This window comes from Crinia signifera, chromosome 3, assembly GCF_055691185.1.
Source record: "Crinia signifera chromosome 3, ASM5569118v1, whole genome shotgun sequence".
Classification (NCBI taxonomy): Eukaryota; Metazoa; Chordata; class Amphibia; order Anura; family Myobatrachidae; genus Crinia; species Crinia signifera.
Genome location: NC_139219.1, coordinates 216,714,067 through 216,741,977, shown reverse-complemented (window position 1 = coordinate 216,741,977; position 27,911 = coordinate 216,714,067). Strand labels below are relative to the sequence as shown.

At 44.1% G+C, this 27,911-nt stretch overlaps 1 protein-coding gene across 4 annotated transcripts in view; it reads left to right on the top strand.

Annotated features, from left to right (window-relative positions):
* Positions 1-137: 137 nt before the first annotated feature.
* The window catches only part of LOC146064204 (5-hydroxytryptamine receptor 3A-like), a 40,404-nt gene continuing 12,630 nt past the window's right edge, over positions 138-27,911 (top strand). For 2 of the 4 annotated variants that reach the window (XM_083177431.1, XM_083177428.1), the window contains exons 1-5: positions 8,928-10,377; positions 19,142-19,186; positions 22,621-22,730; positions 23,739-23,908; positions 25,066-25,226. In XM_083177431.1, the coding sequence (XP_083033557.1) occupies positions 10,219-10,377; positions 19,142-19,186; positions 22,621-22,730; positions 23,739-23,908; positions 25,066-25,226 (645 nt within the window). In that variant the 5' untranslated portion in view covers positions 8,928-10,218. Of the gene's footprint in view, positions 460-548; positions 1,027-1,110; positions 1,176-8,927; positions 10,378-15,259; positions 15,790-19,141; positions 19,187-22,620; positions 22,731-23,738; positions 23,909-25,065; positions 25,227-27,911 lie in introns of those variants that run through there. The other 2 variants (XM_083177430.1, XM_083177429.1) reach the window with 2 other exon arrangements.

The window sequence follows — 27,911 nt, the reverse complement described above, 5'->3', positions numbered from 1 at the left end:
TGTGGGTGATAACCCACGTTATCACCCACACACCTTGACAAAGGGGGACCACCCCCGAAACGTTGGCTAATTTGCTTTGAAATACAGCACATTTGATTCAAGACCCTGGAGTGCCATCCTTTCTTCCGTCTCATATATATGCATCTTGTATTTGAACAAATGGATTCTGTTCTAAAAGCATACTGAACTATTTTTGTAGTAGGTTTAACATGACTGAATCAGATTAAGGTTTTTAAAAAAAAAAAAAAAAAAAAAAGTTACCAAGGGAAATCAAGGCAAAATTAATGGTCCTTTAAGCCTGTTAAAATATATCCCAGTTAATGTAGGGGACAATAATAAGATCTCCTGTATATCCATACTAAGTGATAAATATTGTTCCTATAGATATTTGCCACTTGTTCCCTGAGGACTATTGAAAAAACCTCTACATCAGATCGTGAAATTTTTCTTTTATGCGTGGTATGTAAAACTTATGCTTTCACATGTTCCATAAAACACCAGGATTAAGTGGCATGGATGCTAATTATACACTATCTCCCAATTAATAGGCTTTTAGCCTTTTTAAAAGGTTGCGGAAAACCCTCACTACTAGTGAGATTTTTGTCACTTGTGCCCTGAGGACTATCGAAAAAACCTCCACATCAGATCGTGAAATCCTTTCTTTTATGCGTGGTATGTAAAACTTATATCTACACATGTCCTATAAACACCATAATTAAGTGGCATGGAAGCTAATTATACACTATCTCCCAATTGATAGGCTGATTGCCTTTTAAAAGGTTGTGGAAAATCCTCACTACTAGTGAGAAAGAATCCTTCTACCTAATTGTTGGATTGATCTCTCCCCACATGTGGTACGTAAGACCATTGTATTACTGCTTATACTCCCCTAACAAGCTTTTTAGGGCTAATAATACATACTTTTCCCCCAGATAGGCAATTTCGCCTCTCCTATTAAGGGGTCACATATTAGGGAAAAGACCAATCCGGGCAGTATTGCCTTCGGACCCCATATCACCACTACAGGTACCATCTAACTCTACATGCTATCCTCATTCATTTTCGTTTCCTCCTAAAAATCTGATTAAGAAAATTACTTTATCACTCTAGATTGTGGGAAGTCCTATCAAAGTCTACACTTCCGTCAGTGATTCTTTTTACACTGTTCTTTCATGGTATGTACCTCCTTCATTTCTGTACCCCATCATTGTATTTCTTTTAAACCTAAAAACATTGAATGAACAGTGTTATTTATGTTTGGCATTCTTTCTACCACTTGCAGTGCATGTGTGCATAAAAAACCCCTGATGAAGCCTTCCTGAAAGGCGAAACGCGTTGGGTTATTTCTGTTGACATCTTGAAAGAACACAACAATGGATTTTTAAGAAAAAGTTTTAATAAATTATCCTGTTTATACAAAGTTGTATGTATTAATCTGTAAAGGGAATTACACTCATATCAGGTGGTGAAATACAACTTAGCGCTCTCTATATCCTGGTTTCTACATTTCATAGTTTCGTCTCCTGCTAACAGGGGTGACTTATAGAGTAGCTGCTTCTTGGTAGCGCACTTGGGGTCATCACCCTTTTTTTATATATATATATATATATATATATATATATATACCGTACCCACAGCTCACCCCTTGTCCCTGTACCCCTACCCCATTGTTGGTTTGCTGTTTACTACTGCTGCTTATATTGCCATTGCCTTGACAAAGGTCCACACCAGGACCGAAACATCGGCAGGCTATTGATTGGATTAAACTCTGGACTTATACTTTCATGAGATGACTGGTGAGTCCTGTTTTTCCCTCTTTTGGGATTTTTGGGTAAAAAGCAGCTTTTTACTGGGGATTCATACTGCTCCAGGCTCACTAAATGTACTATTGAAAGTCTGTTTGGGAGCTACCTGCCTTAAACCGGTTGTTTAAAGTGATATTCACCAATGAGTGTCCATTCCTGAACCCTTTAATATTCGGTTCTTCTTCAGGATACACAAAAACATAAATCACTAAATCACTAACACACTATTCACTAGAAATGTAATGTTGAAATGTAATGTAGCAGGCAGATCTGAGAAATGGGTATGCAACTTTATAACATGGATCAAGCCCCCCCCCTAAGCCTTTGGGCCCCACAGCAGTGATAACCCTTGCCCACAATATATTTAGGCCCATGGGTTCCTATGTGAACCTTAAGGCCCCCATACATTAGGCCGACTTGTCCTTAGGACAAGTCTGACCCAATTCGCCTGTGAGCCGCCCGGCAGCTCCCCGGGAGGCTCACATACAATTTGGCACTTGATGAGCCAATTCACATGTGATAAATTGCTTGCGATTTATCACATGTAACGGGGAGCTGCAGCGGGCGGTGAGGAGCAGGGGGCGGGCGGTGACTGTCAGGCGCAGGGGGCGGGCGGTGACTGTGAGGAGCAGTGGCGGGCGGTGACTGTGAGGAGCAGGGGGCCGGCGGCGATACTTATCAGTGGGGCGGGCGGCGATACTCATCATTTGGACGCCGGAGCGGGCAGCGGGTCCTGACACTTTAACCAGACATCAGCAGCGGGGATGGGCAGTGCAGTGGCGGACTGGCAGGTATTAGATTTTTAAAATACCTGTCAAATGACTGGCCTTCTCTGATTGGCTGAGAGCTCTCAGCCAATCAGAGAACGGCCAGTCATTTGACAGGTATTTTAAAAATCTAATACCCGCCACTGCACTGCCCGTTCCCGCTGCTGATGTCTGTGATCAATCATCACACACCGCCCGGCCAGGTCACCACTCTAGTTAAAGTTTCAGGATCCGCTGCCCGCTCCGGCGTCCCCCTTATGAGAGCTGCTGATCCCACTGCTCCCCCGGTCAGTCATGAGGTCGGACGTGATCTTATGGGCTGACCGTCTGACCTCCCTGATCCGATCCGATGCGCACGGGACCGCGCATCGGATCGGATCAGATGTCACACATCTGCGATTTTGGGACGATTTCACCCGGTTATCGGCCCAAAGTGCCGAAATCGGATGAAATCGTCCCAAAATCGCATAGTGTATGGGGGCCTTAAGTTTACTGATATATTTCTGATTATTATTTTTTTTTTTGGGGGGGGGGGGTAAAATTGGTTATGGTAAGTATCTGAGACTTTGTAGTCGAAATATATATTCTGTGACATTTTACACATCCATGTTAGCAGGGTACAGTTCACTGGTAGTTAATACAGTATATTGCACTAACTGTGGATGAATTCTGTTTACTAAAGATCATAAGTGTGTGTTATGAAATAAAGGAACGTGCTTATTATGTGTTTTTTTTTGGGTAGATTTACAATGACATAAATGTTCATGCTCATTTCAAAAGGTCTTAATAACGCATTATTCTGGGTTAAGTACTTATACCCTTGACTCTTAATTAGTAAGCTACTGTAGGTGTTATCATTGTTGTTGCTTTGTCTTTTACATGGCCTGAATAATGTGCTTTCAATTCCTTGGTGCCTGTTTTGGCCAATCAAGTTAATAAGGAGATTTTTCTACTTTATTATTTCTACTCTCTTAGGATTCAATCTTTCAGTAGTAATGAGACAGGTTATGCTCATTATTCTTTATTTTAATTATTAACACAAACAAAAAAGTAACATCATCTTCTGGAACATTGGCCCTTATTCTAATTGATCCAGTCCCCAGCGTGTTTGCACAGAGGACCGATGTTTTGCATCTGTGCAGGTGCATTTCTGCGCATGTGCAGATGCACGATGCGTTCGGGCACGGCGAACTACATGTTTGCTGTCCCGCTCTTACCTAGCAGTGAGGCCATGGGGCATGGGTTCGCAGCGCGGGGTGCACCCATGGGAATGGCCAGCATTTTATGGGTGTTCCCAAGGTAATCGCCCGGTGATGCGGATGCGGGGGGTTGTTGCCTACCTGCTTCCCGCACAGGGCTCTCGCAGATCAGAGACACCATAGAGGTGCTGGAGAAATCATTCAATGGTCGCAAACTATTGAATGATTTCTCAACGGCTGCAAATGGATAATTATGCAAATTATTAATTCACAGCTGCGCGGGGGGATCGGGGTGCGAGGGGAGGGTGGCGTTTGGTCCACACGCAACTCTGCAAACTTCGCAGCATTGCGTGTGGACCTGAAAAAGGTCCATTGTGTAGAATATACTTCTTGGTTAAAATAATCAACTTTCTATGCTAGCTACAGGCACAGGGCAATGGCCTTGTTGGTTATGATACCATTACATTAGCAATCTCAGCCAAGGATGCCAGTGTGGCAGCAGACAGATCTGTTTGAAAGCCATGCAGAATTCCAAGAGAAATAGAATAGGGCAATTCCATACTTTTAGTTACTTTAGCTTCTGGCACAAGGTGAGAATGTTACAGACATGGATCTAAAAATCCTTTAATCCCTGTGCAGCATATCCAACGTTTAGGAGCTCAGCAGCTCTGTCGTCAGGCAGTAGAGTGCTAATTATTTGAATCGCCATTAATGTGCCGGCATGTTAACGCGTTATTAACACGTTAACGCGCCAAACACTAATATATATATATATATCAGTAATAGGGTGGTGGTACTAGCGCTGTAAGGACACTCCTCCCCCAATATTCAACTGATTAATGTGGGTTAATTCCACGTATTTTTTAGCACAAGTCCTCTTTTTTTAGAGTGGCAGCTCCTCTCCTTTTGGCTCCTATTCCCAGGAACCCATTGGTTTAAATCTGAAAAAAATGTGAGATAGGCGCCTTCTTTGTGCAGTATGTTACTGAATGATCTGAATCCGTTCACCACTTAGTGTAGAGAACACCCCAAAGATTAGCAACACGTTGCTATTTGGAGTACAGATGGCTGCCATAGGGTACAAATCCTAAATCCCCTCTCCATTCATTCCTGGAAAACAGTGGCCATTTGACCAAGGGAAGAATCTCTGGAGTATAATCAAGGGTTCCTGACATCTGAGGGAATTTGCAAATCGAGCTCATAACATAGTGGTTTAGGACCACTACAGACGGTACACCTTTAATCTTTGGGGTGTTCTCTACACTAAGTGGTGAAGGGATTCAGATCATTCAGTAACATACTGCACAAAGGAGGCGCCTATCTCACATTTTTTTCAGATATATATATATATATATATATATATATATATGGGAAGTGGGGGGTGATTGGGGTGCGCTACCTAGTATAGAAACTGTACCTCCCAATAAAACATTACAATTTCAAAACAGAATACACATTTCTGAAATAGTGTTCTTGTATTTGAGGATGTTCCCAATGAATAAGCTCAGTCCATCTCTGGGTAAATAGTTCTTTTATTGGTGAATAAATCCAACGCGTTTCGTCTCTAAGACTTCATCAGGGGTAAGAACCAATGGGTGAGTGGATTTTGTGTGGCTGGTCCTATTTGAAGTTTCTGCTGATCACAGCTGATGCAAATAAAATAAATATCACCAAGTCCTTCTTGATGGGGCTCAATTAAATGGAAATTTCTTAATTGAGAGTCTAGTGTAGGTTCTTATCAAGAACAATATCAGGACGCTCTCTGCAGTATCCTCCTCGCTCTGCATTCAAAATGAGAATTTTGAAAAATGAGATTCTCATTTTGAATGCAGAGCGAGGAGGATACTGCAGAGAGCGTCCTGATATTGTTCTTGATAAGAACCTACACTAGACTCTCAACTCAGAAATTTCCATTTAATTGAGCCCCATCAAGAAGGACTTGGTGATATTTATTTTATTTGCATCAGCTGTGATCAGCAGAAACTTCAAATAGGACCAGCCACACAAAATCCACTCACCCATTGGTTCTTACCCCTGATGAAGTCTTAGAGACGAAACGCGTTGGGTTTCTTCACCAATAAAAGAACTATTTACCCAGAGATGGACTGAGCTTATTCATTGGGAACATCCTCAAATACAAGAACACTATTTCAGAAATGTGTATTCTGTTTTGAAATTGTAATGTTTTATTGGGAGGTACAGTTTCTATACTAGGTAGCGCACCCCAATCACCCCCCACTTCCCTGATTACTACACCGTTCCTCACTAACAGGAGGAATTTTGGTGGTGCTGCACACACAGCCCAGCGCAACTCAGAGTCAAAAACCCTTTCATATATATATATATATATATATATATATATATATATATATATATATATATATGAAAAAATAGGAGAGGTACACACTGAGTAAATTTGAAAAACAAAGTTTACTAGTAATACAAGCTCACACACAGGGGTTCAGCAATAATCACCACAGCAGTTTACACGGCGGATCCCAGGCGGCCAGACATGTAAGTATGAGCAGCTTTATGTCTCCATGTCCACACGATGATGGCACTTCATTTGCTGTCTCATTTCTGTTCTATGCCATTAGAAAATCACTGACTGGGGGAAGGGCTAAGGGAGTGGCTGTATAGCACTACTCATCTTCTCTGTTAATGTGGGGGGTGGGACAGGAAAAGCGGGGAGACTCTAAATACAAGAACACAATTTTGGCCCATTTTAACCTCTGTGTGTGTGTGTGTGTGTGTGTGTGTGTGTGTGTGGAGGGTGTGTGTGTGTGTGTGTGTGTGTGTGTGTGTATAGATAGATAGAGTTAAATCCTAATATATCCCAAACCGATGGACAATAAGTAAGTTCCCTCCTGTTGTCAAAGCCCACTTCTCTTCACATTTCACTCACAGCTCTCCTATACTCAAGCACTCCGTAACCATCTTCGTCCGCATACTCATCTCCATCATTGGCCTCAAGCCTCTAGTTGTATGTTGATTGAGTCCTCACTACTTAAGTAAAAACATGGTTACTTCATACTTGCCTAATTTTGGCAACTAGTTTCAGGGAGATTATTGTTGACAGTAGAAGTATATAACCACAAATATGAAGGAATCAATGCTGGTCATACATCAAACCAACTTTCCCCTAAATATCCAACTGGTTGGTTGGAATAAAAATCTGGTACTAGATTGGAGCAAATAAAAATCAGCAATCGTTGTACCTACCTACATGAAATAATAGGGTAGGTTGTTCGGGATCCAGGTATACCTAGGTTGGGGTTAGGTCATACAGGGTGGGTTTTTTTTTTTGGAGGAGGTTTATTTTGGGCCTTTTGGGGGGGTTTTGCTTGGGTAGTATAGGTATTATATTCAAGATAGTGGGTTACTTATTTTATATTTTTATTCCCCCTGTCTGACCAGACTTTTGACTATGCAATAATAATTTCTCCTAGTTTAGTAACTTTTCTTAGCTGGGAAATATACGGTCCTATCAGACTTCTTTATCGGTACTGTCATTCTTTTGCTATATTTTGGTGTGGTATTTCACTCTGTATGTATATGTGTCATATACCCGGTAGTTAGTACCTAGAACCCAGATAGCGCCTTTGGGCAATGGGACTTGATATATCCTGCACAACAGAGTTTTTACTTGATGTGTCCACACGTAATACCCTTATTTTACTGTTGCTTTCATGCATCAGTGTATTAACATCACCCTGGCTGCACATTGTTGTATTAGTACCATGTGTTGTTGTCTCATCACTCATGGATTTCATTGTCTGCGTCTACAATCCCTATGTCTGTATCGGAAGTTTACTTAGCATAATTCAAAATTTCAATAAAAATTATTGAATTCAAAATACAATATAGTGAAAGTAGAATAACAGACATACTGGGCATATTTATCACACTGTGGAGAAAGAGAAAGTAAGGAGATGATTGATTGGTACTCTAAAAAAAACATTCTTGAGTTTTAAGAGAAAAGTTTATGGAGGAAGAAAGTATGAAGAAGAGTGTGGTTTGATATTTCAACAGTCATAATGCATAAAGGGAGTGGAGGCAAAAGGAAAGGGTGGGGCTTCATGACACCCCTGTTCATGTGGGGTGTGCCCAGCACTCTATTCACCTGGAATGTACCCCCCAACTCCCCCAACATCCTGGGACACTGTGGAACACTAGTGGAGCTCAGAAACAGTCCTAGAAAAAAAAATTGGATTTTCCTGCTGAAAGCATCTCTATTGGTGTAAAACTAATGTGTGTGTTAAAGCTGTACCATTGTGGGTGTGTGTGTGTGTGTTTTTATTTGAATATATTTTTACAGGTGAACTACAAGTCTAAGGGGCCCATTAATGCCCCACATGCTGGGACTTGTGGTTTGCCAATTCCCAGCATGCGGGAGAGGCCTTCTGGGACTTGTAGTTTGACTGTAAGAAAGCAATGTTTTTTAGTCTAATTTACACGTATCAGCCCGGCGTCCACCACCTTGGTATGCCCTGGATGGGTGAAGCCGGGGGGGGGGGGGGGGGGGGGGCTTTATTGGGGGGGGGGGTTCCTCACTCCCCTAGGTACCCGGCTGTGGCATGACACCACAGATTGTTGGAGCCCAGTGATGGTTACAAAATACGAGGGACCCCAAGTTTTTTTGTCCCCATATTTTTGGAACCAGGACCTGTCCAAAAGTCTGGGGCTGGTTTCAGAAAAATGGGGGGGCCCCTATGCTTTTTGTCCCCATATTTTTGGAACCAGGTCTGGCTCACTTTCATGTCTAAAAAAAATCGCACATTTTAGTTACTAAACATCAGACTTTTTCCTTACTACAAATCGCACTAAATTGCATGTGAATTCCGGCTTTGTGTGAAAACTCACAACCTATTACATTTGCGTTGTAAACAACAAACAAATATTTTTGACATGCGATTTTTAGACATGTCTAAAAATCGCACCCTGTTATATTTCACCCTTAATTTTGAAGGTGAAAATTACATATAGTTCACACCTTCCAAGTGGTTGAATTTGCCTAAAATGTAGCTATAGTGACAATGGTGTGACCACTGGGACATCAAGAAATAATCAGTTACTGCAAGTAAACATGGAGCAAAGTCAGTGACCTTTCTTCTACTGTTAATGGATCCCTAGAGAAGCAATGTGACATTATCCTGATCTGGACAAGTAGAGTAGAATTACCAGGAACTGCGCACACATATATATTTGTGCATTTCTAGGTAATGAGAGATACAGACAATAATTGTAAACCTGAGAGAGGTCATCCATATAGATAGATTGTTTTTTATAGATTAGTGAATGGAAAGAGACATTGGTACAAGCAATCAAAAGAAGGTATAGAGTGACAAGCAGCTGGAGGACCGTGACATCAGCCAGGCACCTCATGGGGAAAGGAACTGGATGCATGAAAACTGTTTTGATTTGTATTATTATCTGTAATGTTTTATTTTATGGTAAGATTTATTGAATACATTATTTTCTATGAATTTAAAATATTGTGTTAGAATCTTATGGGTTGTTGCAGGTTACATCATATTTATTGACAGTGGTTACTTAGATTATATATATAGTACTCTGATGGCATACTCTCCAACATGAGGACTAATACCCATTTCACATCGCACCTAATTACCAGGTACAAGCCAGTCTCTTGCAGGTTCGACCCGGTAATTAGTGCAATGTGAAAGGGGTTACCGGTTAGAGCTAACCCTTCTTTTTACCCAGTTCATATTGACGTGTTGCTACCGGTTAGCTGTAACAGATAACGCGTTTCACATCACCGCAATTACCGGTTCGAACCGGCAAGAAACCGACATGAACCCGGTTATTTTGTGCGATGTGAAAGGGGTATTACTCTCAGGGCTCCTCTGTATATTGTGCTATGCATTCCCCATACTTTCATTACCCAATTGTATTTTGTAATATAACAATTATAACTGATTATGGTAATCAGACTGGATCAAGACCTGTGGCAATTGATGTTAGAAACTCAAAGGAATAGAGAATATAGATAAAGAAGTTTACGGATAATAAGAAAGTAGAAACGTCTTCACAGTTCTCTATGGTTAGTGGATATTACAAACATATATGCATAAGAATATAGGAACACTTACTTAGACAAGAATGTGAGGCTCATCAGCATTACATTCTAAAAGAAAGGTGATATTCAAATATATGATGGTATTTCCCAGGCATTTCTGTGTAGGGACACAGTGTTTGGGTAAACAGAATTTCCATGGAAGATTTTTCTCTCAGGGAAAATGGTCTGGAGTACTTTTCAGTCTTACCATATATGATGCCTTCTGCTCTGCAAGTTATATAAACTGAACAGAAGCTCTATACAACCCCTTATTGTTATCATCTCATTATTTACTGAACTGTAGGCATTTTACAGGTTTTTGTTCATAAACCAGCATTGTTTCTTTCTCATTCGCCTCCCTAGTTCTAATGGAAGATGCTGAGCTGTACTGTACAGGTTCTGAAGCTGGGCCTTCACATGAGTCCTTGCAAACTGTGTTTAATAAGAAATCATTTCGCCCAACCCTGAATTACAGCCGCCCAACTAGTGTGAACATCTCATTCACAATGTATGCAGTGCTTGGAGTGGTAAGGATTTCTTGTGTGCTAAGATGCCCACACATGTATAGATATCGGATCCAATCCGCCAATTTTCTTTTGACATCCAGAACACCCCTGATCATGGCAACACATAGAACGATTGAGTAAACGGTCAGAGGGTTTACTCAATCGTTCAGTATGGCTATGACAAGGTGTCTGCCCCTCCTTACTCCTGCACCCCGCCAACAAACCATAGTCACCCCTGCTGCTGGCAGACACGGAGAAAGGCCTGTGGTGCGGAGGACATTTCAAATTAATAGGGCGGAGGTGACTGCGGAGGGGTGGCGGGTCACAGGTGAACAAGCTCAGGCGAAACGCGCGTCCAGAGACGGGTGACAGACACAGATGGGCTAGATTGACGCTGGAGAATGGGACCTAGAAGTGGTGCACGCTAAGTGATCTATCTTATCATTTATTGTTATTCCATATACTTGACATGGCTAGACTTTGTGACTGTTGCACTGATACTGAGCTGCAGAGTTTTATCATCAGTATTTGACTGATGAGCCCATTTAACTAATTTTTGGTGCATTTAGCTAAATATTGTCTTTGCACTTTGGGGCCAATAATCTTATATTGGCTTGGGGCGGCAGCTCTTTTGTTCTTTATGAGCACATCATAAGGAACTAACATACACACACATACTCACTGTGACACAGAGGTAGAGCCATACATGGTATGCAGCTAAATACATAGTAGCAAGAATAACTGTGTCTAAAACATCTGTGATAACTGTGTTATGTCAACTGTGTATCAAATAGAAAAGAAATTCGTTTTTATGTAAATACTAGCCAACGATCTGTCATAGATATGGACTGTAGCTTTGACCTGCACTAAGGGATCAATTATATATGTGTATTCTTGAATATACTTTATAGGAATTGGCGAATCTTTGCACTAAACTGTGTATAGTGGTAAGGAGATATGTTTAGTATATAAATCAATTAACCCTTCCCCACTAAAGGGCCTCTTGCAATCTCAATATCTAAGGGACTCTCATTGTACCCGGCTACAGATTGACCCCCTGCGCTGGATATTCTAACAGGGGTGATACTGGACCCGGACTGCAACAGCAGATCCCTATTTTTCTTCCTTCCACTGATCTCAAACTGGTCTCAAAAAATACCACACCCCCTCATTCGGTCCGTTCACTGCCCTAGTGGCACACGGCCGGAAAGTAGGAATGGTTTGAGAATCAGGAGATCAGCTTATATTCTTTATCTGCCATCCTATATTTGTATTAATTCCTTTTCTAGCTCCGCCAGACTAATGAATTTAAAGTTCAGGCAGTGCGTCGAAAATTACCATAGGACCATAAGCCTTGGTAACCCACTTGTGACTGTCACCTGATAACAACGATATTTCGCCCATTTTAAATATTTAATATATATTTTCCACTTTTATATCATTTGTTACAATAATAATTTCTTTTTTCTTCTTCTTCTTATTATTATTATATATATATAATTTTTTTCTATTTCAGCACAATTTGTCACTTTATATAAATCACAGCCTGGTTACATTAATGCCTCATGGGATACTATCCCAACATTGAGATCATCTTAAACCAAGGCTGTAACACTCCATTAATTTTTGCACGGAATTTTGTACCATTTTTTATTTTTATTTTTATTTGTATTTGGTGTTCTCACTCCCTTACCTATATGCATCTAAAAAAATGTAATTCCTGTAATATTCCTCTCATGCAGCAGTGACTTTTGTAGTGATATGAGTAAGGGTTCTTTCATGCAGAATTAAAAGATCATAAGAGATCATTATAAGTTGTGCCCCAAAAAAAGAGTCATTCTTTTTCTTTTTGTGTATTATTGTAACTACCTATGACTCATGGGAGCACCACCAACGAGAGGCATTGATAGGACCAAATGGTCCATTTATTATAAATATGTTGGTTAACCTAATTGCGATAATTGAACAAGTGTCAGTGCTAGTCACCCCCCCCTTTTTTCTTGTTTGTGACATCCAGAACACCCCTGATCATGGCAACACATAGAACGATTGAGTAAACGATCAGAGGGTTTACTCAATCGTTCAGTATGGCTATGACCAGGTGTCTGCCCCTCCTTACTCCTGCACCCCGCCAACAAACCATAGTCACCCCCGCTGCTGGCAGACACGGAGAAAGGCCTGCAGTGCGGAGGACATTTCAAATTAATAGGGCGGAGGTGACTGCGGAGGGGTGGCGGTGGGCAGAGGTTTTGCGACGCGGGGGAGATGCCGGTGCCAAGACATGACCACATTGTTCATCATTCCTACATATGGAATGATGTGACCATGATCCTGCAGATCGTCATCAAGCCCATTTGTGAATGATTGTTCATTCTGATCGTTTGGAAACTGCCATATCGTGTGGAGTGTAAGTAATATATAGGGAAGACTAAATATTGCTGAATTCAGGGGCATTGTCAGATCCTGCCTATAAGGCCCAGACGCCAAATGCCTGAAGCACAACAGAATGCAAGTTAGCTAAAATTGCTTCCATAAATCTTTGCCCATAAGTAGTTTCATTGTCCCCATCATGGCCAGTGCTTGATTGCATGATGTCCAACTCTACATAGCCTGAAGCTCCCTCTCTACACTTTGCCTACACGAGAATACAGGTCATCTTTGCTTCAGGCCTATAGTCATGCACAGCACATTACTTATAGCAAATTATTTGATACACATAATAGTGTGACTTCTTTGTAACATACCTGACCTGTTTAAAGTGCAGTTAAACCTGGAAACACATATTCAGGGCAAACTATTACTTAATTATACTCTTACCTTATTACCAAATCTGTCTTGATGTAAGTGCGTCTCTTTGTCCCACAGAGCACAATGTGCCATCGCGCAGCTGCCTTTATGCTCCTGGGTACTGACCGCTAACAGCAGACTGTACCTAGATCTGCAAAACCAGCTGACAATGCACATAATAGAAATACAGAGAGAGAGTGACCCTTTCATTCATTTAAATGTCTCCGTTCTTTTCCTAATATACTGCTACCTTACACTCATATTTGTCTTAAATGAATTATGTTAATGCCAATGTTACACCCATGTATTTTACATAAACTTGTACCTAACAAGCAATCTTGTTTCTGCGGGAATGGATCATAGGACAAACAGTATCTAGGTCGACAGGCAATAATTTGACACCAAAAGATCAGTATGTACAAGGTTGATATTAAAAAAAGGACGACACAACATTGACAAAAGGTCAACACATGAAAAGGTCAGTACGCATTTTTCACATTTATTTCCATGTCAATGACGACACCTGAACACATGGACCCCCAATTAGTGCAGTGTGTACCCTTGCATGGCTCGCTTCACTTGGCACACATTACCATTCCCAATCAGAGAGTCCTCGTGGATGTTGAAATATGAAAAAGTCACCCCCCCCCCAAAAAAAAAAAATTTGGGGAAAACTCATGTCGACATGTCCTGAAATTGAAAGCGTCAGGTTCAGGGGCATTTGAAGGAGAAATTACTTCAAAGAAAAGGTAGTGGATAACTGGAATAGGCTCCCATCAGAGGTGGCAGAGGCTCAGGGTCTGATTCAGAGTTAATTGCTATTGTGCAGACCAGATAGAAAGAAAACAATCCCATGTAATCAGCAAAACATTGGTGAAACTATTGCAGATCGGCATCCGCTCGCAAATCTGTACGCAATTTCCGAATTATCAATTTTTTTTTTTTTAAATGTGAGTAGCTCTGACTAGGGTGGCTAGGATTTGGCCCCCAAAACACTGGGATTTCAATCCCGGGATTGGAGACTCCAATCCCGGGATTTCGTGATTAGACTGTGCATGCGCAGTCTAATGCCGGGCAATGTCTGAGCACCCACTCAGATGCTGCCCAGCTTCTCCCGTACCTGGCAGGCGGCAGTGCAGCACTGCGCAGCGTGACGAGGTCAGATTTCACGCTGCGCAGGCCACACAGCTGCACAGCTCCCGGCTGTATCAGATCGCTCGCCCACCCAGCAACCCGGCTTCCCGCCGTATCAGAACACCCGCCCACCCACCCAGCAACCCGGCTCCTGGCCATATCTGCATGCCCACCCAGCAACCTGGCTTCCGGCCATATCTGCACACCCGCCCACCCAGCAACCCAGCTGCTGGCCACACCCACAACTATAAGTAAATATGCGGGGCGGCCAGGGAGTTTTTTTTGTTAGGGAAGCCAATCCCGGGAATCCCAGGATTGAGCATGTTTCAATCCCGAATCCCAGGATTGAAAAAATACCCCGGTACTAGCTCTGACCCTTCCACAAATCTGTAACAGAGATGGGCTGATGGAGGCCAGTGCTGATGTCACAGACACTCCCTTAAATGCCTGGGCACGTCTGAGTTTTTCTGACACTCATAGAAAAGGGCAGGTGCTCTCCCTCAAACGCTGACTTCCTGTCAAGTCAATCTTCGGCCACATTGCATTTACTAACCATATGCATTTTCTGCCACTCTTTGGCCTCATGCATGCGCAATGCGTAGGGCAGATATGCACATCAGTGATCAGCTCTGAATCAGGCCCTATGACAGTTAAACATTTTAAACATGCTCAGTGTAGGCATGTGAATATCCTTACAGACAGGGCTATTTTTGTGCCTGAACGCCCCGGATCGCCGTTCCTGAAGCTCTTTTGCAAAATGACGTCATCAGGAACGGCGTTCCGGGACCTCCGCGGCCTGCCCCACTGATGTGCCGCTGCGTGTCCGGCCACCCGCCCATCAGCTGCCCCTGCCCCTGGTATCCCCTGCACACAGTGAGACAGATGCTAGAAGTCATAGTTCACCTCTAGCGTCTGACAGGAAGCACAGCTCTGCGACTTCCTGGTAACGCTGCAGAGCTGTGCTTCCTGTCAGACGCTGGAAGTGAAAAATGACTTCTAGCATCTGTCTCACTGTGTGCAGGGTAAGGTAGGGGCAGCAGCAGTAACTGATGGGCCGGTGGCCGGGCACATATTAACCCCTCGGCAACGAGCTAGAACCCCAGGCAACGGAAATTAACCCCCCTTGGCAACGAGCATTAACCCCTGGCAAAAATGAATAACCCCTTGGCAACATCCAATAAGCCCTGGCAACGCATATTAACCCCTTGGCAATGAGCAAGAACCCCTGGCAATGGACATTAACCCCACCCCCCACCCCCCCTGGCAACGAGCAAGAACCCCTGGCAACGGACATTAACCCCCTTTGGCACTGAGCATTTTAACCCCTGGCAACAAATATAAACCCCTTGGCAACAACCAATAACCCCTGGCAATGGACATTAACCCCCCCTTGGCAACGAGCAAGAACCCCTGGCAATGCATATTAACCCCTTGGTAACGGACATTAACAACCCTTGGCAACCGACATTAACCACCTTGGCAACGGAAATTAACCGCCTTGGCAACAAGCAGGTAATTTATAATTTATTAGAAGCCTTGCTGTGGGGGGCAACGTGGTGTGGCATAGTCAGTGTGTATCGATTTTTGTGTGACATCCCATTTTTTGGGACGGTCCTGCTGGAATTAGACACATGCATGTGCATGCGTCTAATCAGGCAGACAGGGGGGCTGAAGGCATGGCCAGCAGTTCACACAGCACTGGCCATGCCCTCACAGCGACAAAACTGCACCCCAAAAAATTTATATACAGTTTTCCTTTCTCCACTGCAAAAGTTGGGAGGTATGTATTAGGTGTGAGGGGCATTGCAATGTGTGGCATAATGTATCAGGGGCATTACAGTGTGCAGCATAGAGGGGTATTCAATGCCGCAGCGAGGGGGTTAAACAGCGAGGATTGCTGAAAACCAGCGATCCTCGCTGTTTAACCCCCGCGCCGGCCGCTCGCTCTATTCAACGTACTGGGGAAATCCTCGCCGTCACAGGACGGCGAGAATTCCCCAAAACAGCCAGACTCGCAGTTTTTAGCCGCGGGTCTCGCTGCTTCTGGAGCCGCATCCGCCAATTCCCCCTCGCTCAAAAAACGGAGCGAGGGGGAATTGGTGGATGCGGAGGCTGTGTTGAATGCTGTCAGGGTGAGTGGTGACAGCGAGCAGGAAGACCTGCTCGCTGTCACCACTCGCAAACAGCATTGAATACCTGCCATAGTATCATAGGCATTGTGGTGTGCTGCATCATGTTTCAGAGAAATGGCGCTGTGTGGCATAATGTGTCGGGCATTACAGTGTGCAGCATATTGTGCAGGGGCATTATGGTGTGCGGCATAATATCAGGGGCATTGGTCAAATTTTAGTAGCTCTGAGTGTTTGTACATAAGGAATTCTTTGCTGCTGGCAATAGTGGGAGAATAGGCTGGATGTGCTGCTAAATCTAACCGAACACCCCCCAGCAGCCTACCTAACCGCCCTTCCCTCTGACAGCCGAACGAACCCTCTCCTCTCACAGCCACAACAATTGATGCCCCGCCCCTTTTGTAGCTCCACCCACATCACCGCCCACATCTGCCCCGCCCACAGTTCCTGAACCTATTTTCCTACAAAAATAGCACTGCTTACAGAGAACTAATGCTACAAAAGGGTTGTGATTGCCAAAAGGATAAAAAAGGGCAAAGTAGATGGGCTCTCATCAGCCGTCATATTCTGTGTTTCTATAACCTTTTCATGTGCTGACCGTTGCAATGTTGACCGTTGCTTGTGTTGCCCTTTTGTCCATGTCAACATAGTGTATGTCAACCTTTTGTCAAAGGCGGTCTAGTTCATGTTGTTGGCTGTCGACCTATACATTGCAGATTTATCATCTGGATCCTGTTTCTGCACGTTGTTACTAAAGTAGACGCATTCATGTGTCTAATCTGCTTTCAGCGTGATAATCCCCAATCTGCTCTACTCCTCCCACAGCAAGATTGAAAAAATGACACCAGCTCTTCACCACCCAGGTGCTTTCCTATAACGCAACAATATATAGTTGCAGTTGCTCTCCCTCTTTTATGGGTTTTCATGGAAGAAATGAGGTGGTGGCAGGTGTAAAATGAGTAGGAGCAGTGGCGGAGCTAGCGTAAGGCAGCCCCCGCTGCCGCTTGGGGGAGCAAGTGGCAGTGGGGTCTGTGTGGGCACCAGGCACCGCCACCTGCCCAGCGCACACTGACTATCTGACATGCTACCTCAGTGCTGGCAGAGAGTTGACCGCGGCGCGGGCACGGCCATGACAGGCCATCACTGCAACAAAAAAAAGCCCCTCACTTGTTTGTACACAGAGCCAGCTATTGGCTACTGTGTACAGGATGGGCTGATTGGCGGGCGGGCTGTTGAATAGTCTGTCGGATGGGCGGGCGGGAGCAGCCTGAGACGGACACGTCGGAGGAGCCAGGGGAAACAGCAATGACGTTTGGCTGCTGCTAGCAGCTAAATAGTGCTAGCAGCAGCTTCGTAGTACTTGTAGCGTGACAGGGGGGCACGTGCCTGGGTGCCCCCCCTCTAATTCCACCCATGCTTTACATCATTCACCGGCTGTGCTCACACCGCTGTCCGCAGCCGCGCACACAAACCGAAACTATGCAGCTTCCTTGTGCTGCTAGCTGGGAAGCAGCCCCATACCGTGACTCCTGCAGCACCCGACCCTTCACAGGTATCCGTGTCCCCTCACGGGCTTCACAAGTATCCGTGTCCCCTCGCGGGGCTCGCCACGCTTCGGGCTTGGTGGCTCGCTGCGCTCGCACCACTTTCTATTCTCAACTCCACGCCGACATGGATAGTGGGGGTATGAAAAGGTCGTAGGATGCGTACCGCCGCCCCTCGCTGCGCTCGCCACGCTTCGGGTTGGCGTTGATAGTGGGGGTGGTACAGTGTGAAAAATGACATTTGGGGTGCATTTTACATGATTTTAACACATGTCCATGATTTCAGTGAAAAATGACATCGCATCGCATCACATCGCATGCAATGTGATTTTTCTCTGTACGATGCCCATCATGGGAGCCGTGATACTACACAAGTACCGCAAAATTTATAGTTACGCCACTGAGTAGGAGCTGTCTGTTATGGAGGAATTCTCACATAGCTCAACTATCAATACAAAACAGATAAATAGGAAAAGCTGATTGTAAAGGAGACGTTCAAAGTTTCACATTTTTTTTAAATATATAATTAATTTGAATTTCTTCTGAAGTGTTCTAATAACTGATTGGTTGCTCATAGCAATATCCCATCTTCAATAGAACTCCGATCTAAACCCCAGAGAGGCCGGGGGCATTGCCAGCAGCTCCCAGAGTGAAGGTCATGTCCCCATTGTGAGGAAAATTGTAGGCATGGCTCACAGTTGCGGCCTTGTCGGGAAGCTACTTCCCCTTTTGTGTAGACCTTGACCCCTTTTCAGGCACAAGGATTTGCCACTCAGGAGTCACTCGCAAATTTCTTCTCAAATGGACAAAACCATGTGCACTGCAGGTGGGGCAGATGTTACTTGTGCAGAGAGAATTAGATTTGGTTGGGGTTTTACTTCAAAGTGAGATCTATATTGCAGTGTAAAAATAAAGCAGTCAGTATTTTCCTTGCACAGAAACCAAATAACTCACCCAAATGGAATTCTCTCTGCACAAGTTACATCCCCCCCCCCCCCCCCCCTGCAGTGCACATGGTTTTCTCCACTTGAGAAGGTATTTGCCTTTGCGAGTGAATCAGAATAAGGTCCTATGTCTGCTCCACCTATGATGTGGAGATAAGAGAGTCCATTGTAGTAATATTCCAGACTGGTGCGGGAATCATCTATATATGTATATATTAAGCACTATCACACCTGCTTTATCTTTCAGAATGAAAAATCTCAAATTCTCACCACATTCCTTTGGCTGCGCCTGGTAAGTAACTGCCAGCATGTTCGCTTCTGACACATGACCTCCTGGACTTATTCAGGAAACCTGCAGGCTAGTTTGTCATTTACTTTATATTTTTCCTGTGAATGACTGCCTTGATTCACCAAAATGTATATTCTGTTATAAATCAGAAAATTGGGACTACTAAAACTACATACGAAAAAGATGGCTGCAACTGAAATAATGCTCTTATAATGCTGAGCTTGTGCTAGTGGCTTTGCTCCTCATTGCCAAGGGAACATATTGCATTAAATACATTGCAGTATTTGTTCACACATTTGTGGTCTCATATTTGCATGTATTTAAATGGCCATGTGTATGTCGGTACTTTCACGGCGGCAGCGGCTGTGCGTCTGAGTCCCCTTGCGGGGCTCGCTTCGCTCGCCCACGCTGCGGGCTCGGTGGCTCGCTGCGCTCGTCACGCTATCTAAAATTAACTCTATGCCAACGTGGATAGTAGGGGTATGAACTATCTTCATTGGCATAGAGTTCATTTATCTTATTTTTGATAGTTTAGTGAGCGCAGCAGCCGGAAGTTCACGGCGGCCATACTGCCGCCGTGAAACTAAACAAGTACCTGTATGTCTTATGGCAACTGCTATATTAGTCATAGTTCTGTCCTAAATAAACAAATATGTGTGTAGGTTTACTTTAAATAACAATTATATATATATATATATATATATATATATATATATATATATATATATATATATATATGGAAAGAATGGAAATAGAGTGTGCCACTATTACAAATCAGCACCACCAAAGATTACTGTAATTATTACAGTTTTGACAATTTAATACAAAATCACATGTAAAAACAATTATTTAAAACATTCTTGAGATTTGTCCATTTCGTTTGACCAAAGTATCGCCCTTGTTGCTTTTACAAGACAGAAAACACCCAACGCGTTTCGTCAACAAGTGACTTCCTCAGGGGTAACAGATTCTAGGTGGTGAGAACAAAAGGTGGAGGAGATCATATTAGTTACTATGCATTGGCCGCCTTGGGATGCGAACAGTTGTTACAATTATACATACCAATCTTTAGTTGAGACACTGGATGCGCGCATTGCATGTAATAGTGTCCAATGTATGGCGACAAATATGGGATCTTCTATGGATCCTGATGATATGTGCAGATGCACAGCATCTAAAAGAAGTGGTATATACTAATGTAAGGAGGAGAGCATAGCTGCCCGCCCCCGTGTGAAGGGCGCATTAGCATGAGAATGCCCAGATGCGAACATGCTCGCACAAAGCGGCTGCACATGCGCATAAAAGTTTATGTGCAGTTGCCCAACATCGCCCCCCCCCCCCCCCCCGTGCAAACACATAGGGGAGAGTGGCAATTAGAATGAGGGCTATAGTCCGCTGGTAGGAGCCGCAGACATGGTTACCAATCTATTTTTTTTTCTCTTTAACACTATAGTTTTGATTAGAAACAAGTGATATGTTCAAACAGTATAAGTATTGTATAGGTTTTCTTTAACTTTTTTTGCATCCAACACTGGGAGAAGAGTGGGAAATACACATCTGGGAAGGACTCAACGGAGATCAATCAAATTATCCACCATGCACCTGCCTTTGCAGAAAAATAGCCATGGAGCTCACAGTGTTGTTAAGTATAATTTTGAATGGCTCTACACATTTCATTTTTAAAGGTATGATACATTATATGGTACTTGTTTCCTAGCACGGCGCCACCTATTGTATCCATCGGGTCGGAAAAATTGGGTTTTACATTGGAATCAATGTAAAATGGTCCCATCAGACCCGATTTTACATTGATTTCAATGTAAAAAGCCCCAAAACCCCCCATTTTAATACCAAACAGGTATCCGCGTCCCTTCGCGGGCTTCACAGGTATCCGCGTCCCCTCACGGGGCTTGCTGCGCTTGCCACGCTCCGGGCTCGGTGGCTCGCTGCGCTCGCCACACTATATAAAATCAACTCCACACCGATGTGGATAGTAGGGGTATGAAAAGGTCGGAGGACACGTACCGCCGCCCCTCGCGGGCTCGCTGCGCTCGCCACGCTTCGGGTTGGCGTCAATAGTGGGGTGGCGTTAACAATGGGGGGGGGGCATTAAACATACTTTTTAACCATATTAACCTATGTAAAATCGGGTTGATCTCGTTGATCGCATTGCGGGAAATTCTAATGGGCCGCGACCGACGCGATCAACCCGATTTTCACTTTAAAAATAATTTTACATTGTTCCCTATGGGAAAATCGCGTTGATCGCGTCGGTCGCATCGCGGCCCCTTATTAGGGCCGCGATGGACGCGATCAACCCGATTTTGTCTTTCACCGACAAATTAGCTGGTGATTGACACAAAATCGGGTCCATCGCCTTGATTGTATGCCTTAAGTGCCTTAAACTTAAGGCATACAATCAACGAGATGGGCGCCGTGCTAGGAAACAAGTACCCATTATATTATGGAATAACCAAAATGTTGAATTAATTTAGCCATGGTTTCATTTAATAAATAAAAAAAAAGTAAAGAAATTACATAGAGGTAATTTAATTGCATTACCTAATAACTATTGTCTGGTTAAATTTCATTTTCAGAGTGGGACTTTAAAACATTGTCATGCAAACAAAAAGCCACAAAGAAAATCTTCATAAATCTAATGATATGTGGCGTGTCATTATTCTCTAAGAACTGAATGCATTTGATGGCACCACTAGTACTTGCCATATAGTAGTGGTACCCAATTGGCAGTGCAGGAAGATGTATTAATATTGCTGCAGAGGTGATTAAATGTACATGGGATATTGCGTCAAATTCAATTGGGGGAATTCAAAGTAAGAAGGAAAAAATTGGGCAGAGTCTCGGGCGCTTTCCTTGATGTTGTGCTTCCTGCTCTTACCAGATAGGGACTATTCCCTTGGATCCCCAAAAAGTTAAATTGAAGAAGGTGCTATTGGTAAAATCTACAATTAACCTGTTGTAGCGCCATCTCCCTTACCAAAAGCACCTTCTTCAATTGGGGGAATTCAATTGTTAGAAGCGCAGCCCACCCCCCTATGGTGGCGAGCTGAAGTAACCAAAAAGTGACCAGTCTGAGCACTCAAACAAAATTTTTCTCTAACAAGTGAATATCCCCTTGAGATCTCCCATAACTTTAGACGGTAGACCGGGGGTCATAAACAACTGAATTTCCCCAATGACTGGAATCTCCTAATATGGCGTCTGAACTAGAAAAAGTTGCACACCCCTGGTATAGTCGGCTCACAATAGCATACTGTATACAGCAAAGAGCCTGGTTTATAGTAGTCCAGCATAGGTGGCAGCAAATGGTACAACTCTATAAAGACATGCTTCATGTCCATGGCTTATGATAATGAATTTAGTGTATAACACTGATTCCCACTATGCAATGCTTCATTCTCCTCATTTTTACTCAGTTTTGGCAGCATGAATTTTTGACCTGGAGTCCGGAGAAATGTGGAGCGATTGAGAAAATTTCCCTGCCAGTGGAAGACATCTGGACACCGGATATAATTGTCTATGAGTTGTACGTGGTGATTCTACTTACATGTCTTCTTGACATTCTTTTTGGATAGGAGAAAATGAACTTAGGGAAAGGCTCGGACAGATGCTGCTCACGCTGAGTTGAGCGTATACATTTGCATAGAATAACCACGTTTGTTCTACGCAGACCCACAAAAAATGTGTCCATATGTAGATTTACACTTGCGATATGTGATATGTGCCTGTCACTTGTGGTTAACTGGGGCATGGCGGAAATGCACTGTGATAGTGATAGGGACAATAACTTGCACTAGCTAGCTGCTTCTGATATGTAGATGTCCTCCGCACTTGATTCTGCATCTTTATATACAGTAACTTGCGGGCATATTATATAATTAATTTTGTATTTAATAACACAAGTGGCGGCTCTTACCTCTGCAGAGGAGGGGGCTTTTTGCTGCAATGCAGGCATCCCCTCCACTGCCGCCGCTGTGCTCGTGATCCCCGCCGACAATCCCGGTCCCAGCCATGGTATCATCCTCATACTGTGCATATGGGGAACATGGTTTTTATGGGCTGCCACTCAGCAGCCCATGTAGAGGCGTCCCTGAGGGAGGAAACACCTCCAAATGGGACTGCCTTGGGTGACTGGCAGGTTGGACTTTCAATAGGAAGTCACTGCCAGTCACAGTGAAGCCTGAGCAGTCTCTCAGACTGCATCTGGCTTCACTTTGGCAGAGGACAGTCGCAAATTTTACCTGGGGGAGCTGTAGCCCTGCAACCCATAGGTAAAAACCGTCACTGAATAACACAGATATAAACGGATGTACCACACTCTTTACATGTAAGTTTTAGAACTTGTATGACATACTTATATCCAACCCATCATGACTCTCAGAGAATGCAGAAGATAGAAGTAGGAAGATTGACTGACAGTTATAGGACATCAAACAAAGCTTTAGAGTGGAGCTGTGTACTAAAACGTTATTTTATATTGTGCATACTTGTATGTTGTGGTTATTGTTCTATGTTGTCACTGTGTATTCTTTAGCATAGATGAGGATAAGTCACAGCGCACACCCTTTGTGTATGTAAATCACACTGGGCGAGTTCGCTACGACCGAATGCTTCGCGTGGTCAGCTCTTGTAATCTTGGTATCTTCAACTTCCCATTTGATGTTCAGAACTGCTCACTTACCTTTGGCTCCTACATGCACACAGGTATGTCATATAGGATCATACATAAGTTATACTCTAACACTGGACAATCTGTCAATTATACCCCTTTTACAACAAAAATCCCGGATCTGACCCGGCATTTGGAAGGAGGATCCAAGCCGGGTCGGATCCGGATTTAAGCCGTTTACACTGCGGTGCCCACCCGCAGTGTAGAAGGAGGCAGCGCTTGGAGATGACATCATCTCCAAGTGCCGGGACCGCTGATCGCCGTGCTGGTTGGCAGCCCAGCACCAAGGTAAGCTGCTGGGCTGCCCCCAGCCCCCATGCACCCAGCCGTCGTCCGGGAGGTGAATGGATGCCGAACACAGCAGGCATCCATTCACCTCCTACGCTGCCACCGCTGCTGTCTGCAGAGTATAGCAGACAGCAGCGCAGGCTGTCTGTGCCCCCCTGACCAATGGGGGACGTGTAACCTGCGGACCGCAGCGTCCGCAGGTTACACGTCCCCCATTGGTGTAAACGGGATCCGGGTCGGATGACTCGGCGTACCCATTTACACCGCCCTCTACCCGGGTCTTAGCCATGTTCTACCTGGGTAGAAGTCCTGTGTACAGGGACACGGCGTGACCCATTTACACCGCCGCTGACCCAGGTCCGGCCCTGCCGAAGACCCAGGGTTTTGCGCCTTTGTAAAAGGGGTATAACACTGAATACAAGTAGCACAGAACAACACAAATACATACAATAATAAAAACACAGGGCCAAATGTAATTGGGTGTGCGAATCAGAAAGTGAGAGATTTTGGCAGGGTTTGCCCAATATTTTTAAAGCGGCACTCATTTACACTGATAAACCAGGTAGATTTTACCATGTAAATGATTACTGCTTTAAAAAAAAAAAACCTGGGAAACCTCTCCCAAAAGTTCTCACAGTCTGATTTTCACACATTATGACATGTGACCCACAATCTCATATTCTTAAATCAAATCCATAAATAATAAATCAATGCACCACAGTTACTGGCATAATATCCACATAACAACTGGCCATAGCAACTGAATAGCAGTCATCTGCATGGTCTCTAGCTACAGTGCATTATTCTATTATTGTTTTTTATGTAACTTTCTATAGACACTCTACATACATAGAAATAAATGAATGTCATGTAAATGTGTGTGATGCCTGAAATCCTTTCACAGTGAGGGACGTACGTCTGGGCCTAGCTCTTCCCGTGGAACAGATTCTTCAAAACTCTTTGCAATATTTGGAGACAAGTGGAGAGTGGGAGCTTCTGAGAATTGAAGGAGCACCTGATATCCTGAGATTTGGCATTGATGAATGGGATATAATTACATTTTGGGTAAGAATGTTTTCTAACAGAGGGGCAAATGTATTAAGCCTGGTGACATGATGAATGGGAAGGTGAGAATGTACCAGTCATTCAGCTTCTAACTGTCAAGTTACAGGCTGGGTTAAAAAAATGACAGGAGCTGTTTGGCTGGTGGCTAATTATCTTCCACCTTATCACTTCACCAAGCTTTTTACATCTACCGCATTGTGTGTTATTGCAAGAAAATATAACAGGAATGAGAACTATAAGAATAATAAGGATAGATAGGGTCTGACACTAAGGGGGGTATTCAATCTGGGGTCACGGTTGTTGAGCTGGTCCGACAGCCGCGACCCTGTCCTGTTCCCGGTCTGCTCAACCAAGAACAAGCAGGCGGGATTCAGTGTCCCCCCTGCAGCAGGACAAGAAGGGGGCGTGGCCACGAGCTCATCACTTCCCGGCAGAACGAACCCGATTGCTTGTGAAGTCGGGTTTGTTTTGCCGAAATACCCTGTTCAATGCTGTCGGGGAAGACAGCATTGAATAGGGCCCCGCAGCCATCTCCCCCGTCGGGAAATGGCTGTGGGTGATTGAATACCCCCCTAAGTTGGGGGGTATTTTTTCCTTTTGTAATTAGTTTTTGACTCTGAATCAATCCTGAATTTGAATTGACAGCCAAAAATAACTGTTTGTCACTCAATGACCAGTGCTTAATTTGTAGGTAAAAATAGGAGCTCATTTGCATCCTTTCCCATAGAAAATAGTGTGCTGTGAGATTCTTAGAGTACGTGGGTTATGAAATGACCATACATTTATGTGACTCATCATCTTGAGCACAGGGCCAGACTGGCCCATAGAGGTACTGGAAAAATCCTGTGTTTGCCACAATGGCTGAGGGTCCACTCCGCCCACTAGGGCCCCTGACTGAAATATACAGTGTTACAATAATAGAGGGTCAGTTACCTGGTGGAGCAGGTCCACCAGAGGCAGAACTACCACTGGTGCAGCAGGTGCAGTGCCCTGGTTCCCCCGAGGACTAAGTGGCCCACTGCTGCCCCTGTCACCCACTCAGAGCCGGCCCTAGCCTAAATGACGCCCAAGATTTTGGCTGGTGCCCCTTAGCACCGCCACTAGTTCCGCCTCTGATCCTGCTCCCCTTTCCCAGCACCATCAACCCTCATCATAGCAGTCATATTTTAAATAGAAACAGTGCACACATTCGGTGCGCAGCCGAAACAGGGGTGTGTTCTTGCTGGGAAGGGGCATGGCCACACAATAGTACCCCCAATTCAAATTATGCCACACAGTAGTGCAACTTTATTCACATTATGTCATGTGATGGTGTCCCTTATTCGCGTTACATCACACAGTAGTACCACTTTACCTTATGTACATTACTCCTCACATTATTCACATTATACCCGTAGAAAAAAATCATGAGAAAATATTGTATTTTAAGCACCTCCATGGCTACACTGCCCAGCACACACTGCAACCCAGAACAAAGCAGCGTGTGCTGGGCAGAGGAGAAGACCTGCAGCTGCTGCTGTCACTTAAGGGGAGGGGGCCCAGGGACCCCACTGGGCCCTTCCATCAGACTTTGGCCTGGGTAATTTGTATCCCCTACCCCTTTCTCCGTGGCACCCCTGATAATACCACACAGTAATGCCCCTTACACATGACACACATTATTAATGTCCTTATAACCATAATGCCCCTTACACATTATGCCAACCTTTATTAATGCCCTTCATACACATAATGCCCTTACACATATGTTGCACATTATTAATACCCTTATACACACGACACACATAATGCCTGTTACACATATGTCAAACATTAATAATACGTTTATACATGACACACATAATGCCCCTTACACATATGCCGAACACTATTGCACAACCAACCCACCCGCAGACAGCAATCGCACAGCCGCTAACACTGTGACCTCTGCCTCTGCTTGGATACAGATGCAGCTCCTGGCCAGTTCTGCTAACGTTGGGTGCCTTTTTTGCTGAAAATTCATCTTATTTGCATTGTTATGTGACCAGGACACACAAGGAGCTTCCCATGATTAAAATGATATGTGGCATGAATATATTCTGTGTGCGACTGTGCGACTGTGGCTGTACCTGCATACAGAATGCTATGTTACAGTGATTTCCATGAATACACTATTTCATATGCAGATACAGCCTCACTCACACACAGAATATAGGCATGTTGCATATCATTTTAATCAGCAGAAGCTGCTGATGCCCCTGGGCATTCCAAATGCCCTAGGCAATTGCCTAGTTTGCCTATGCCTAAGGCCGGCTCTGCGGACCCATTGTTTTTCCATATCACACTCTGCCTCTCCCTATCTCCATCTACCTCTCCCAGTACAAGTTCCGTCACTGAGGACCACTAAGTATAATATATATATGAGCACTCCCCAGAAGTATCACATGGGTGGTGCGGATTGCAGGCGCATGTAACCCTTTCTAAGGGTTACACCAAAATGCCGCCTCCTCCGCAGAGACAGGAGCCGGGTGCTGCAGTGTGATATTATCCTTTAGCACTCACTACCTGTCACTGAGAAGAAGCCAGACGCTCTGGGGCAGCCCACCAATTCTGGAAATGCTGGGCACACTGCCGGAATGAGGTAATCGGTGGCTATCCGCAAAGCCACATCCCCTTTTCAAGCAAGCCATCAGAGTGTGCAAGTGG